The sequence below is a fragment of the Kwoniella dejecticola genome, chromosome 9, assembly GCF_000512565.2.
Source record: "Kwoniella dejecticola CBS 10117 chromosome 9, complete sequence".
Taxonomy (NCBI): Eukaryota; Fungi; Basidiomycota; class Tremellomycetes; order Tremellales; family Cryptococcaceae; genus Kwoniella; species Kwoniella dejecticola.
This window is the reverse complement of record NC_089309.1, coordinates 1,074,980-1,089,722: the sequence shown is the minus strand read 5'-3', so window position 1 is coordinate 1,089,722 and position 14,743 is coordinate 1,074,980. Positions and strand designations below refer to the sequence as shown.

The window sequence follows — 14,743 nt, the reverse complement described above, 5'->3', positions numbered from 1 at the left end:
GATGATAACATTACGGGTCGACCGGTAAGAGAGAAGGAATAGCACTCAGTTGAAGACTCTGGGAGGGACAACAGGTGTTGTAGCTTCCAGGAGAGGGCTGAAGTGCAGAGTGATACCGTAATATATCCATATAGTGAGGGACAACAATAGAGAATTCATAGAAAGACTAATCTCCAATTGCAACACTTTGTGATATGTGTACTTGAGCTTTGAGCATGAGAGAAAGGTAATGTTAGAAGGTGTACATGTTGAATCAACATCATTCCTCAATGTTCCAGCCAAGTCTTTGTAACTTATAGATCGTCCTTAATATGACGGGTGAACTCAAAGGGGCCAAGGGTCTCTGATAGGTTACGCAAGGGGTATCTGGGGAATTGCTTGCTTACGGAGGTGGCTGACATGACAGTATCTGGTCCTAATTTGCCTAGCAAAGAAGCTCTGCACCAGAAAGGCCTGATGCTTGCGTAGGAAATGCTCCTTCCGCTGTCAAAGTTGTCACGTGCTGACATGAGTGATGATCAGGTGTTCCTAAGCAGCGTCTCACAATGCAGCCTGCTAAACACATAAAGCTTGAGCTGCTCTTGCTGGGCATACCAATGTTCTCCGTCAAGAGAACGTACCTCCCCTATGTGTAGCTTACAAAGCACTCCCAAAATATCCTGTTGCAAGACCCAGCTGTTACGTTGAGTCAACCTACCTTGTAGCGTTGGACTCTGATATATCTGAACTTAAGGGTCTAAGTCAAATCGTATCCGTTAACTCTAAATACTTCGACTGATGGAGCTCCTCGTTCCTCGAGGAGCTACCTTGAATAACAAAACTCACTAGGGACTGGTTAAGTAGCTAGCGAGGTCAGGTAGATTAACTCAGATTCATTCAATAGCACTATACTATCGAACAACTGTCAGAACTAGATCTCTGGGGATCGTAGTTCTGAGTTGCTCGAATAGCCTCCTTATATATCTTACAATTGTACAAACACTTACTAAGTGGTCCTATCTAGATTTCACATCTCATCATCCGCCTTGATCCGTCTTCGTAATCATCATCACTCTCGTTTCTCGTCTCCAAGCAGAATATCCCTCATCCACGTCAGGTATCCTCGTCGAACCGTCCATACCGCTGGTTTGAGGGATTTATGACTGATGGTTATGAGTAATCGTAATGGAAGATGCGAGGGGTTCCGATAACGCTTACTCATGCTTGCTGAAGTGTCCAGGTTACTGATGGTGGCTGTGTTATTGTATCTTCGTTGCTCCTCGAGAGGTATGATTTTGAGGTTGGTGGTTTGAGCGTACGGATACCATGATGAAACGTAACGAAAGTGAATTGGAATGTAGTCACGTGGGTAGTCACGTGACTACATGTTATGGAATTACGGGGGATTTCATAACACCAGCTAGGTTTCTTTTGGCAATCAGATGAGCAGAAGGCAAAGCAAAGCGCTACAATGTTGTTGTACTTCCACTTACAATGTCCTTGCCTGCTCTTCTTAGATTGGCATACAAAAGTTTGACGTCTGGCAACCGCTCAGTCATACAAAGCTGGATGGTCAGTTCCTGTGAAAATTGACCTCAACAGTACATTTTGCCAATTGTCATTCAGCGGCATCACAAAAGGGAAAAATCTCAGTGATGGAGAACTGCAAATGACTTTATCAGTGTATGGACTTTGTGTTCCAGATGCAGCAAAAGCATATTCAATTGATATAATGCATGTTGACCAAAGAATCAAATGTACTAGTCAAATATTGGGGTTATGAGTTGACCATCAACGTGGCAAGCGTCCTGGCCATGTGGCTAGCTAAGTCATGAGACAGCTAAGTCACAAGATGGGTAGAGCACCCGCTTGATTGATCACTATAAAACTATCTCTACTGCATGAAGTGGTTGGGCTAGTGTGTCGAGTAGCAGAATAGGTTTGTGACACAGTGAAGATGACAATTAATGCTGGAGAAGAGCTTGACATGGACACAGCCTGATGATACTGAGCTGAGTCCATGAATAGGTAGCATGTTAGCTGATTGGGGTGCTACACAAGTTTTTGAAGGGCAATAATTGCATAAGTTGCTGGTAGGATGAATATGTTGATATTGATGTCAATTGGACAATTATGTGGTCAACAAGTTCCATGACCTGACAAATTAGAATTGGAATAATGAGATGCCAGCATGAAATCACCAATGACAAACATTATGGGATTAAGTTGACCTTCTGTTACAAACCGTCTCGTGTTGACCTCAAGGATCACAAGACAAATAGAATGTAACGGTTTACAAGCTTGAATTTGGTGAGATGAAGGTTGTTGAACTTGTGAATTGGTCGACATCTATGGACTTACGACTCAGAGGACAACTCAGATGGATCCGCTCAGTTGAAGTGATGGGTGATTCAAACGTATATTGAGGATGGCGTTGGTGAGGTCAGGTAGTATGGTTCAAAAAGTATCACTACAAAAATATGTAACTTGTGATTATTTGATCCATGGGGAGACAAATGGTTTGACCCCCCGTAAAGGGGGTATTTATACCTTTCTGGATCTGAGGTTTGCCGCCCAAAATCTCAAAGAGACCTCTACAAGCTGCTTCTGAGATGCATGCGAGAGGTCTTCTCAAAGCGGCCCCCGAGAAGCTCCGAGAGTAGATTACAGTGGGTACGAGAATGATGTGCGGCGAAAGCTCTGATACGCTAGCAAAACCTGCACTGGCACGGTCCACCTACTCCCATTGTCAAGGCTCGAAGCTGATTCTCATACGTACTTTGTATTCATCCATCACAATGACTGGCAAGCGAGCACCCACAGTCAGTGATCTGTGCCGGGGCATGATCAAAGCCTTGCATACATACAATCAATGGGACGGAAAGGAGATCGCACGAGTGTTAGAACTCAAGGAACGCACAGTACAGAATATTATTGCTCGTGCTCGCAATACTGGACGCTGGGAGGCCGACAAATCTCCTGGTCGGACACCCGTTCTCAACCCAGCCCACAAGCGAACAATACTTGATGAAGTGAAGGAGGATAAGCGATCCCCTCTAAGCAATATTACTGAGCGACTGGTGAACGATGGGAAGATACCTCAATGCTGCACATCAACAGTCAGAAAAAGTTTAGCGGAGGAGAATATCCGGCGATTCAAAGCAGCTCAACGGCCATGGCTGAAACCCGAACATATCATGGCTCACATGAGATGGTCCTACGAGGTGGAAAACATTGATTTCAGACAGGTTGTATTCACAGATGAAGCAGCCATCTGCGTAGCAGACAGGGGAGACGTGTGAGTGTTGTGATACTTCCAGATTGCCATGTTGATTCTGCCTTAGCTATATCACCCGTCCAATTGGCTATCGATATGACAAGGAATACATCATCCCTTCCTATCCTTCATCTCGAGTGACTGTCTCCATCTGGGGAGCGATAGTCTTTGGCAAGAAGTTTCCGCTTGTTCAAACACCAAAGAATAAGAACGCTAAAGGCGAGTTGAAGGGGATGAACAGATTTGGATACGCTAAGACCATTGTATGGAGACACATGCGGAAGTACTTCAAGGAGCTAGAGCTTGAAGGGCGGAAGTGTCTCCTTGTTCAAGACAACGTTCCCCTTCATACTGCTCCCATCAGCACGGCAACGATCTCGCATGTAGGAATCAGGCAAGCTCCTCATCCCCCAGCGTCCCCTGACCTCAATCCCATTGAAAACGTCTGGAAACTGCTCAAAGATCGAATCAGGAAGCGACCACGACTTCCCACAAACCACAAGGGCATGATAGAAGCAATAGAGGAGGCCTGGAACGATGTCCCGCAAGAAGATATCGACAGTTGTGTGATCAGTATGAATAGGAGACGAATGCAGGTAGCCGAGAATCTGGGCGGTCCCATCAAAGGATAAGGGATGCATGCAGTGCTGGACCACTATCGATCAAACGAGCAGACTCACAGCTCTCAGACGCCGCTTCTATCACACGTCTATGTCTTGTGTTGCATGAGATAAATGGAACAGAAGATTGTCACGATATCTGAAGATGCAAGTTGAAGCTGTATCGAGAAGGTGGACCGTGCAGGTGGAGGTTTTACTAGCGTTTCGGAGCTTTTCGCCGCACATCATTCTCGTACCCACTGTATCTCGAGTATCCCCATACATTTTGATGTCACATACTTAGATGTACTATCCTATCCTACATGGTGGGTTGTGTCATAACACCATCGCGTTGTCAAAACATTGTTATTCCTTTGTGAGAACCTGTTGTCAGAAGATGCTCAACTTGCAGGAGCTCTCGATTATGAAGTCTAAAACAAGATATTGAAAAGTATGTAAGGGCCAGATTTTCCCTCGATTCTTCTTCTTCTCTCTTCCCACTAACCAATAGCTCAGATTATCTTATGGCGTTGATCGATTTCAACAACTGTTCAAGCAAATCATCCTTTGACTAGTCAGCCCTGCCATGGTTGTAAAAGCTACTTGATTCACACAAAATCTAATCTATCTAAATTCACTCAATATTATGCATGTTGAGTAAAAGAGTAAAAGTACAAGTTAACCACTGGAGTTCAGAGTCCAATATCGACGTGGCCAGTGTGTACAAATCGTGCGGCTAGCTAAGCCACGTGATTAACCGGTGAATAGAGCTTTTAGTCAACCGATTTCAACAACCCTTGTCAGTAGTCATCTATCGCCTTTCTCCCTAGAAAAGAAAGACTCGGTGGTGACATACATCCACACATGACTTTGACACACATGCTTTGTTATGAGTTCTTTATAAATCATGTGTCAGGGGAAAGAGTTGACTTGTTCCGTCGCCTGTTGCCTTCATCGAAGAAAAAAAGAACACGTGGGACTGCCAAAGCATCATACGCCCTCTAGCCCAAATTGATCAACCCCGTTTAAAATCCAATTTGACAAGAAGCTGCATTGTGCAGAACTTTGCTCATTTGGTATACAGATATTTCTGTCTTAGCTCTCTTGTAGACAAGATGGCCAGAGCAAGTAAACTCATGAAATACGAGCATTTCCAGCTACAGGATTCTTGAGAAGGACAATTGAAATGTTTAGGAATATCATGGTGTCAAAGTTGTGTGTCAAAAGTGGGATGAGCGTTTGTCAGGGAGAGGAACACCAAGTCTTCTTCAACTACAAAAGCAAAACAAAATCGATGTCCCCCACTGCGCCTCGCGTACCATCGTTAAGACGACTACTGCGCTAATTGACAGAAGCTGCGATCACGACGATGCAGGTATGAATGCTCATTCCTCTTCAGGAGACAATCCAACCGGAGGGAGGTGGAGATGACGCTCAAGAAGCCATTGAAGTGTCAAATACCCAGTTGTGCCGATCAATGAACCAGGACACAGATTTGCACAACTCTGAAAATTTACAGCTATCACAGATGAGTTTGTAAATTTGCGCCATCGGCGCTTGCCTACGCAGCAATGACAGTAGATACTCCTCAAAAGCATACGCAAGCAATCCTGTGCTGAAGGACGGCAAGAAAAAGTGCCTTTGACAAATTGGAGCAGTATAAGATATGCAGATCCGTATAGACAGTCAAGGCAACAGGCAAAGCAAGATGGGTAACAAAAGTTTTTTCTTGTGTCTCTGAGGTTGACTTCAGAGAGTCAGACGTCGCTGCTTTTCACAAACACTCACTATAATTTCCTAGTGCTAATCAAGAACGTTGATATGTAATTAGTATCATCGCTGCATTTGTCAAGGGCAAATTGAAAAAGGCAAGCTAGTTGACACCTTCTGAAGGTAGCGTCATTACCTCAATTTATCAACTCCTCAGATCACTCTACAGGTACAGACAACCATCAAGATGTTTCAACAGAACAACAGAAGACTTGACACTTGATTAGGATTGCAGAGTGTTATGAACCAATCGAACCGGCTTGCAAGTATAACAAAATATCGCAAAGAATTTTTAGCTGGTATATCTCAGATACCCTTTCCAAGGTGCTTAGGTGATCACTCTGTGATACAGCTCCGAGGTATCACAGACGTGTCACAAAACTCATTGCAGAGTATGTATCAGACATAACTAAGAGATGCCTCCAAAGCTTCTGCAATGTTCCTCAAGCAGAATAACCAGGATGATAGAACACTGAAAAAAAGGTATGTATAAATACCCCCCTTCCGGGAGGTGCAACCATCTGTTTCTTCATGGATCAAATCATCATAACTTACATGTATGTTACATATAATTGTAGTCATACGTTCATGAATCATACTACTTGACCTCATTGACATTGTCCTCGCTCTACGCTCAGATCATCCACCACTTCAACTTACCGGATGCATCTGAGTTGTAGTCAACAAGATGTTGACCAAAACACAAGTCCAACAGGTTTCATCCCATTGGAGTCATCACGCTTGTGAACCATTGCTTTCTATCCGTCTTGTGATCCTTGAGGTCACCACAGGATGGATTGCAACACAAAGCCTGAATGTAACCAAAACAGACTCCAGTGTTTGTGTCAGAAGGCATGACATGACTGATGCTCTCCCTCTATGTGCATAAGCAACCAGTAGCTTGCAACTCAAGAGCAGCTTTGCAAAAGTCTCAGAAGGATCTTGGCCAAGACATTTGATCCAAATGTTCAAATTGTAGTCTTGCCAATAACCTGGTGTTTTTGAACTTTGGGAATGCGAGCAGAGAAGGCTCTATTTGTGTCAGGATTGTCAGCTTTGATCACTACTTGAAAGGTGCAATATGCCAAAGTTCTTTACTGCCGGCTGGATTTCAAGCTGTTCCTTCAGATTAACCAGGGACATCAAGAAGTACACCATCATCCAATACACCATACTCCATCACCCCAAATGCTTGGTTTGATCCTTCATATTTAAACGATTACCATAACAGACCAAGTGCATGCGGCTGGTGTCCCCTTGAGATACCTCAGTAAATGGGATTAAGGACGCTCAAAAACAGTCAAACACTGCTTAGAGCAAATCAGCGGAACCAGAACCATAGTCTTAACATTCCAGTTAGCAGGACAGCTGCCCTTGGTCATGTGGAAGCAGATTGAGCAGGTGACTTGAACACCAGAAGCTCAACAACTGGCTACATATCCAAGGGCTTGGTGCACAAGAAGTCCCAAATCGCCAGGACTACTACACCCATACCACACATAAGTCATCAGCAAAGACACTTGCTGTCTTGCTGAATTCGTCCTGCTGGACAACTTAGTTCTGAGAATACGAAAAGTTCTGAAAAGCCAGTGACGATATGGGACGTATAGCGCTGAAAGAAGAAACGAGTACACAAGAGCAGTGGAGATTTTGTACAAAGGAGAGAGGAACGCGCGTTTCAATGATGAGCGGGTGAAAAGAAATCACACGAGGCGATAGATTGAATAATCCGACGGTGACAGCCCCACGAATAGATAACTCCTCTGCTTAGAGTCTCAGAGAGCCGACAAGCTTTTGCACAACGATTCTCCACGTCCTGTCGCTCCACTTGGTGCCCGATCTCGTTCTTCCTATCATCTTTCCATGATAAGGCAACATATTCCCGTCGCGGAAGGCGCCGAGGAAGACAACCGCGATGCAATCGAGATGGCCTCCACCGGGTTTTTGATGACTCGATTTCCCTTGGATGCCTATCCAAGCTGTTAGAGACGTACATAACAAGTCATCTGCAGTCGCTTCATCACCATTGACATCATGGCGGAGATCGAATTGCAACGAAGTCGTGCTGATCTCAGCTCCCATGTCAGCGCGTTGGGCGACGAAACACCCTCGGAGGACCTGAGAAGTTGCAAACCACCTGTCGATGAGCGAGACAATGAAGTTGGCATCGGCGAGACAGCAGAAGTCGATGGTGATAGAAGCGACCTAGATCTACGTCAGGAGACACAAGGTAAGCCATGTCAATCGCACAAGGGCTGATATTCGTAGAGTTTGAAGCGTATCCCGATGGTGGTCTAGCGGCATGGCTGCAGATCTTCTACTGCTTTTGCATTTTTTTCACGACTCTCGGTGGAATTTACGCTTGGGGAATCTTTCAAGACGCTTTACATGCGGCTGAGCTGGCACCGACTTCGACACTAGCATTTATTGGATCGACTCAAGCATGCTTGGAAGCGCTGTTTGCGATCCCAATATCGGCACTTGTTGTCAGGTACGGTAACCGGAACGTCGCTATGGTTGGGGCGCTACTGTCGGGCCTAGGGCCGATTCTAGCTGGGTGGTGTACAAAATCAGTAGCAGGCTTACTCGTCACAGAGGTGTGTATGTTCATGTCCCGTCCATTTGGGCACCTGCTAAATGAATCTTAGGGGTTTCTCTTCGGCGCTGGCCAGACGCTTTGCTTCTTCTGTGCGGCAACTCTGCCCTCCAGCTACTTCTCGCGACGACGAAACTTGGCGACCGGACTGGTGTATGCTGGTAGTGGAGTCGGTGGGGCCGCTGTATCCTTATCCGCGGATGGGTTGATCAAGTCGGTAGGACTGCCTTGGGCATTCCGAATATTGGGGATTATATTCCTTGTCATCAATTTGCCCTGCGCATACCTGTTGAAGCCGAGAGTGCTTGCGACGCCTATACCACAGGTGATGAGAAGAAAGAGCGGAAAAGCTTGGAAGAGACTTGTCGACGTCAAACTTCTGAGAGACATCAAATTCGTTCTCGTCTTAGCGGGGACTTCTGTAGCATTGTTCCCTTTGTTTATGTAAGCCTCGCAAGCGGCCTCCGAAATAAGCTGATACCATGAACGATAGACCACCCTTTTTCTTACCTTTATTCGCGACGTCCATCGGTCTATCTTCAGGGGCTGCATCATCCTTATTGGCCGGCTTCAATCTCGCGTCCGCCTGCGGAAGAATCGGATGGGGCTTCATGGCAGACAAGTGGTTCGGCTCCCTGAATGCGCTGCTGTTATGTCTTGCCGCCAATGCAATGTCAACCCTGATCATCTGGCCAATCGCGGGTCAGGTCGGGCCTCTGTGAGTCCAGTCTACCAAGCTGGAAGCTCGCTGATCTGGCTATGTAGAGCGGTTTTTGCTGTCATCAATGGATTCTGCGCTGGGGGATTTTTCTCATTGATACCCGGGACTGTTTCCTCTCTGTTCAGCGACAAGGATCTGCCAGTAGTCTTTAGCATGCTGGTTTCGTCGTGGACCCCCGGCTAGTGAGTGGGTCGATCGATTCAAAGTGGGTCCCTCTGATCACTGGTCACAGTTTTCTTGGTGCACCAATTGCAGGTTATCTGCTGCAAGCGTTCGGAGGACCTGATTCTGGCTACGAGGCATACAGACCCGCTATATTTTACGCTGGCGGGGTAGGTATTCTCAGCGCTGTTCTCATATTGTGCGTCAGAGTGAAAGAAGGCGGGACCTGGCGAAGGAAGCTATGATGTCAGGCAAAGAAGGTGAGATATCACATCCAGAAGGTTATTTACATGCATGTCAACGTTTACAACGCTGCTCAGCTGGCAAAATCGGACACGCATTCCCAACCTTGGCCAACACCCTCTTTCCAAAGGCTGACCTTGCCATCACCGCAGCTAACAGCTAATATATTGCCCGCGAGCGACCAGCTGACCCTCCACACAGCATCGGGGAAATGGGGATCTTGAGAATTGGGTAGGCTGGGAAGCAATGGCGCCGAAGACCATGGAGATGCCGGTGAGAGACGAGTATGAATGAGGACAGTACGATCCTGGTTCAGTATGACATCAGTAAATACACCATACAAGCAGAGGGGTCGAAAAGACTGACTTGGGAAGCCGATGCAATATACATCCCAGGCAGACCAATATTGGGAGCCCATGCGACGTCTCTGACCCAGTCTTCGTGACCCTTGATCACCTCTTCCTCTGTCCACTTTTTCGCTTCTTCGTCGTAGCCCCAGATACGGATGAGATTGTCAGATCCAGCAGTGACGAACCGTTTCTGGGGTGAGATCTGATTTTGAGGCCCTCGGCCAACAGCAGGGCCAGCGTTGGACACAACGCTTGGGGCCCATGAGACAGCATTGGCTCCGGTCCCATGAGCAGGGAATATGGATACATCGGTCGAGCCGTCATCTACGCGACTGAACTCAGCGACCTGTCTTCAGAGACATGAGGATGAAATGCAACATACTCTGGAAGCTTAAAACTGATACTTTACCATCGCTTGATGCGCAAGCGAGTATTGGTCCGATGTCATATGGTGCCCAGGCGATGGAATTGACTGAGAAGTCAGTAAATGTACGTTGGACGAGCCGACTCACCACTCGCGGTATGCAGAGTGTGCTCCTTGATTCGCTCCCATCCATCTTGCAACTCCCCGCCGCTGCCTTTGCCTTGGCCGGCTCCAACTTCCTTCCAGACGAAGACTCGTCCGTCGTATGAGCAGGATGCTAGAAGAGATCCGAAGGATGGATGAGCCCAGGCCAGCTGCCAAACGGGTGCTGTGTGGCTGCGAGCGGGGTCAGCGCGCCTCAAGCGTGGTTCAACGCTTACCCTTTGAGGATGACTGGTTCGCCTTTAGCTTCACCTTTGACGACATTGAAGATTCGAATAGTCTTGTCGGAAGAGCATGTAGCGAGACGCTTGCCGTAGTAGTCGAGTTGCGCGTCGTGCTACGGAACACAGGTCAGTGATGGACGATGGGTGGAAGGTGCAGTATTCACTATCATATCCTCATGTTGAGTTTCCACCGGGACCGGTTTGGAGGCTTGTGCAGTCGTCTGCGAACGCATCAGCATATATAAGGGAGAGACGAAGGGCACTGGACGCACCATAATACCTGATCTGGGAGATGATTTTTGGGCCCGAGTGAGAATGTGAGAGCACCTACTGAGTATCAGTCAAATGACTGTTGACGATGAGGATGAAGGATGGAATGGGATGGTGACGACGAGATAGCGTGGCGTCTCTCGGGGTTCATTACGTAATGACTTGGCGCGTCGCGCTTACTCTGATCATGTAATGTTTCAATACTTTCAACTTCCTGTACTGCCAGTCCTCCAAATCTATCCATCTGACCTACATACCAATTAACCCACGAGTCCTGATCATGCTAGACACACGAGAAATCATCAAGATTGCTCACAAAGAGCATGAGCATCAGGCTGGCTCACATGCAGACCTTGCGCGATTCGTGAGCGACGTCGAGTCACAGATCAAAGATCCCGCAGTTGTGAGTCCCACTCATTTTAGACGAAAGCTGATCAATCAGATTCGTCATTTGAGTGCATCAAGCGAACCACTAGAGGTAGTCTCTTTCAGATGCTTGCTACAGGATACAGGGTATCCCATGGAGGTGTACCTACCCGGGGAACAAGCGGAAGGGGAAGTGGATTTCAGTCAGCTGAAGGAGAGATGGGTAGGATGGGGTGTGCAGTGAGTCAAAAGCGTCGCTGCGATTCCCGCTGAACTCGGCACAGAGTACCTGGCGAACAACCTTGGATAGATGAACAATCTCGTGAGGGGCAAGATAGCTTGCCTCCGTCAGTCCATGCAAAATTTCCCTTGCCTGACAGGAAAGGAAATTACACCGGTGCCCTGATAAAGGTGGGTCCGGGGCCATAAGGGTGTTGCTAACCTTTCAGGTCTACGATGATGTCACTTTCAAACCCGCTTCCACGCATCAGTTCGTCGGGATTCTCTCGAGTGCGCCGCTTCCGACTCACGAACCAGAATCTGCGGAGCTTGTCCCAACGCTGCATGTTCTCAAGATCGTTAAGATCGTTGAGGACACGATAGAAGAAGATGAAGGAGACGCGCGAGAAGAATTGGTGGAATACCTGGCTTCAGCTTTCAGCCCGCCCGATCGGCTTGCAGGAGAATTTTTACTGTTATCCCTCATTTCTTCACCCACCACCAGGCCAACTGCAATGTCTCCGCTTGGGACACTGTCAGTGAATTTCAGGAGAAAAGATGAGAAGGTTACAGCGAATTTCAGTGAGATAGTAAAGTCGGTCGCGCCAAGAGTTGTTGATCTGCCCCTGTCCATCGAGCTACTGCATTCCCATCCTTTTTCCCCTTCGTCAACGGACTCGTCCTCCCTTGATGCGGGACTACTTCAGTTGTCAGAGGGCACCGTTCTCGTAGTAGAAGAAGACGCCATGGGCGGTGGCGGGCAACTCAATGAGAAAGCGGTGAAGAACCTCAAAGCGCTCGCCGAGTGTATGACGGAGCAGAGGGTCAGGTATGAGTATCCGTATATGGAGGGCCTGAAGATGGACTGTGCGATCAGAGTCGTGGTCCTGAGCCAAGGGAAGACCTTGCTACCGGTGAGTCCATTGAGTGATCGACGTCAGCTCATTGTAGAACAGGTGGACGTCGATCTTGTAGTGAAGGGCACTGCTGGGCAAACTTTCACGCGGCCTGACTCGCTCACACGGCTCAGGAAGTATCTCGCTCATTTATCCTCCGGAAGGCATGCAGCTAAGTTGAACATACCCGATGACATCGCCGAGATCATACAAGACAGTTTTGTGGAAGGGAGGAGGGAAAATGCGGAAACAGCTGAGGACGCATTGAAAAGAAGAATGAAGGTTGCGAGACTGTTAGCTCTGTCGTATCCGGCAGCAAAATTGACCAAGGAAGTCTGGGACAGGACATTGTACTTGGACCGGGAGATGACAGGTAGAAAATTGTAGCACCAATACATCATGAATGAAATCAACCATAAAACAATTAAGCGTCTATAAGATTCTCCTCTTTCTTCTCCTCAGGTTGACGAGCAGTCTTTCGAGAATAAAACTCGGCCAGGATCTAAGTAAAACAGCTCAGCGCAGTATCGAAGAAGACTTGGTTTTGTCTGACTCACCTTTGGGTTTATTCTGTTGAGGGACTCTCTGGGGAAGATTCGTAGAAGATCCCAAGCGATATCCAAGGATTCGAAGATGGTCCTGGCTTCGTAACTGCCTTGGCCGACGAATTCTTTCTCGAATCGATCCAAAAATTCAAGGGCGAGCTTATCGTCGGCGGACAAAGCCTCCTCACCGACTACTGCTTTCATGGAAGCAGCATCTTTCCCAACGGCGTATTTGGCATACTAGAGAGAATTAGCATTAGTCACAGATGACAGCGACTCACCAATTGGTTGGAGACATCGCCATGGTCTTTTCGGGTAAGCTTCTCTCCAATGGCACTCTTCATGAGTCGTGAGAGGGACGGGAGTACATTGATTGGCGGATAGATCTGTCTGTTGTGCAGCTGTCGATCAACAAAGATTTGACCCTCGGTGATATAACCGGTTAAATCAGGGATCGGGTGGGTGATATCTGCATTTGTCAGCGCTGCTCACGCCCATATTGCAACTCACCATCGTTGGGCATGGTCAGAATGGGTACCTGGGTAATGGACCCGTTCCTCCCCTCAACACGACCGGCTCGCTCGTACAAGGTGGACAAATCGGTATATAAGTAACCAGGGTACCCTCTTCGACCTGGCACTTCCTCTCGAGCAGCGGACACCTCTCGAAGGGCATCGGCGTAACTCGACATGTCAGTCATGACAACGAGTACATGCTTCTCAAGTTGGTAGGCAAAGTACTCGGCCGTGGTCAAGGCAAGACGTGGAGTGATGATACGTTCGATTCTGCAAAATCAGCTCCAAATCCAATCCATGGTTGACTCACGTTGGATCCGAAGCAAGATTGACAAACAACGTGGAGTTGGAGATACTTCCACTTTCTTCGAAATCCTGTTTGAAGAATCTGGCCGTCTCCATATTGACACCCATCGCGGCGAAGACGATGGAGAAATTGTCTTCGTGTCCATCGTGAACGCTCTTGGTGGCTCCCGGCCTTTTGACCAGACCAGCTTGTCGACAAATTTGCGCAGCAATCTGGTGGCATCAGCAGCGCTCCTATGAGATGAGACTCACTTCATTGTGTGGCAGACCAGCGGCGGAGAAGATAGGGATCTTCTGTCCACGTGCGATCGAGTTCATAGTATCAATTGTGGAGATACCGGTTTGAATCATCTCCTCAGGGTAGATTCGAGAGTAGGGATTGATTGGGGAACCTACTTGTCAGCCACGCTTGAGACAGTTGCGGACTCACCATTGATATCAAGGTAATCCTCTGCCCAGACCTTTGGTCCTTTGTCAATGGGATTACCACTACCGTTGAACACTCGTCCTAACATATCCTCAGATACCGCTAACTTCATCGACGATCCGGAGAAGGCGATTCGGGTAGCTGATGTGTCCACACCGGAGGTACCCTCGAAGACTTGTACAATGGCTTTCTTACCGCTCACTTCGAGGACTTGACCACCCCGAGTGGTACCATCGGGGAGTGTGAGTTGAACGATTTCGTTGTACGATGGGAACTGCCGATCAGCGGTGCCTCTCTGAGCTACGACTTACAGAGACATTGTCGAGTACAACCAGAGGACTAAATATCAGCGAGCTGGTCGGCGAACCTTTGGACTCACCCGTTGACTGCAGACACGGTCCTGTAATCCATGCGCGGGTCTACGCCATATTCCCTAACGGCAGCGGCCTGATTATTAGCGTGGCTTGTAGCAGGAGGTAACTCACGGCATTGATCTGGGCGAGCTGAGAGTCAGTCACGCGAGGATCTGCGTTGACCATGTTGGATAAGGTGGAAGCTGGGTTGGGAGGTGGAAGAATGAGAAAGGAGTGCTAGATTAGGTATGAATTGAATGGTGGTGAGTAGTGGTGATGGTAGTGATGACATCGGAGGACGTTGACCGGGTCAATGCACTGTGGCGTATCATCATACATATGACATTTAAATGGGCGAATCACATAAATTCACCCCTTTCACCTGACTGACCTCCACTT

The 14,743-nt window shown here is 47.7% G+C and overlaps 4 protein-coding genes across 4 annotated transcripts; 2 read left to right on the top strand and 2 right to left on the bottom strand.

Moving 5' to 3' along the window:
• Positions 1–7,659: 7,659 nt before the first annotated feature.
• Positions 7,660–9,349, top strand: I303_107350 (uncharacterized protein; the record flags this gene model as incomplete). The annotated part of the gene is made up of 6 exons (XM_065969560.1): positions 7,660–7,855; positions 7,903–8,222; positions 8,274–8,665; positions 8,715–8,939; positions 8,987–9,124; positions 9,175–9,349. 6 exons carry the CDS (start codon positions 7,660–7,662, stop codon positions 9,347–9,349), a joined length of 1,446 nt encoding a protein of 481 aa, XP_065825632.1.
• Positions 9,350–9,420: 71 nt separating this feature from the next.
• I303_107349 (protein transporter SEC13) lies at positions 9,421–10,686 on the bottom strand (the record flags this gene model as incomplete). Its single annotated transcript, XM_065969559.1, has 6 exons — positions 9,421–9,654; positions 9,714–10,021; positions 10,080–10,169; positions 10,213–10,397; positions 10,442–10,560; positions 10,612–10,686. The coding sequence occupies 6 exons, from the start codon at positions 10,684–10,686 to the stop codon at positions 9,421–9,423; spliced, it is 1,011 nt and encodes a 336-aa protein (XP_065825631.1).
• Positions 10,687–10,997: 311 nt separating this feature from the next.
• I303_107348 (uncharacterized protein) lies at positions 10,998–12,585 on the top strand (the record flags this gene model as incomplete). The annotated part of the gene is made up of 5 exons (XM_065969558.1): positions 10,998–11,120; positions 11,223–11,323; positions 11,368–11,494; positions 11,575–12,216; positions 12,259–12,585. The coding sequence occupies 5 exons, from the start codon at positions 10,998–11,000 to the stop codon at positions 12,583–12,585; spliced, it is 1,320 nt and encodes a 439-aa protein (XP_065825630.1).
• A 37-nt stretch (positions 12,586–12,622) lies between these two features.
• Positions 12,623–14,530, bottom strand: I303_107347 (uncharacterized protein; the record flags this gene model as incomplete). Its single annotated transcript, XM_065969557.1, has 8 exons — positions 12,623–12,700; positions 12,756–12,937; positions 13,025–13,129; positions 13,254–13,528; positions 13,596–13,752; positions 13,995–14,265; positions 14,371–14,424; positions 14,477–14,530. The coding sequence occupies 8 exons, from the start codon at positions 14,528–14,530 to the stop codon at positions 12,623–12,625; spliced, it is 1,176 nt and encodes a 391-aa protein (XP_065825629.1).
• Between the last annotated feature and the right edge of the window lie 213 nt (positions 14,531–14,743).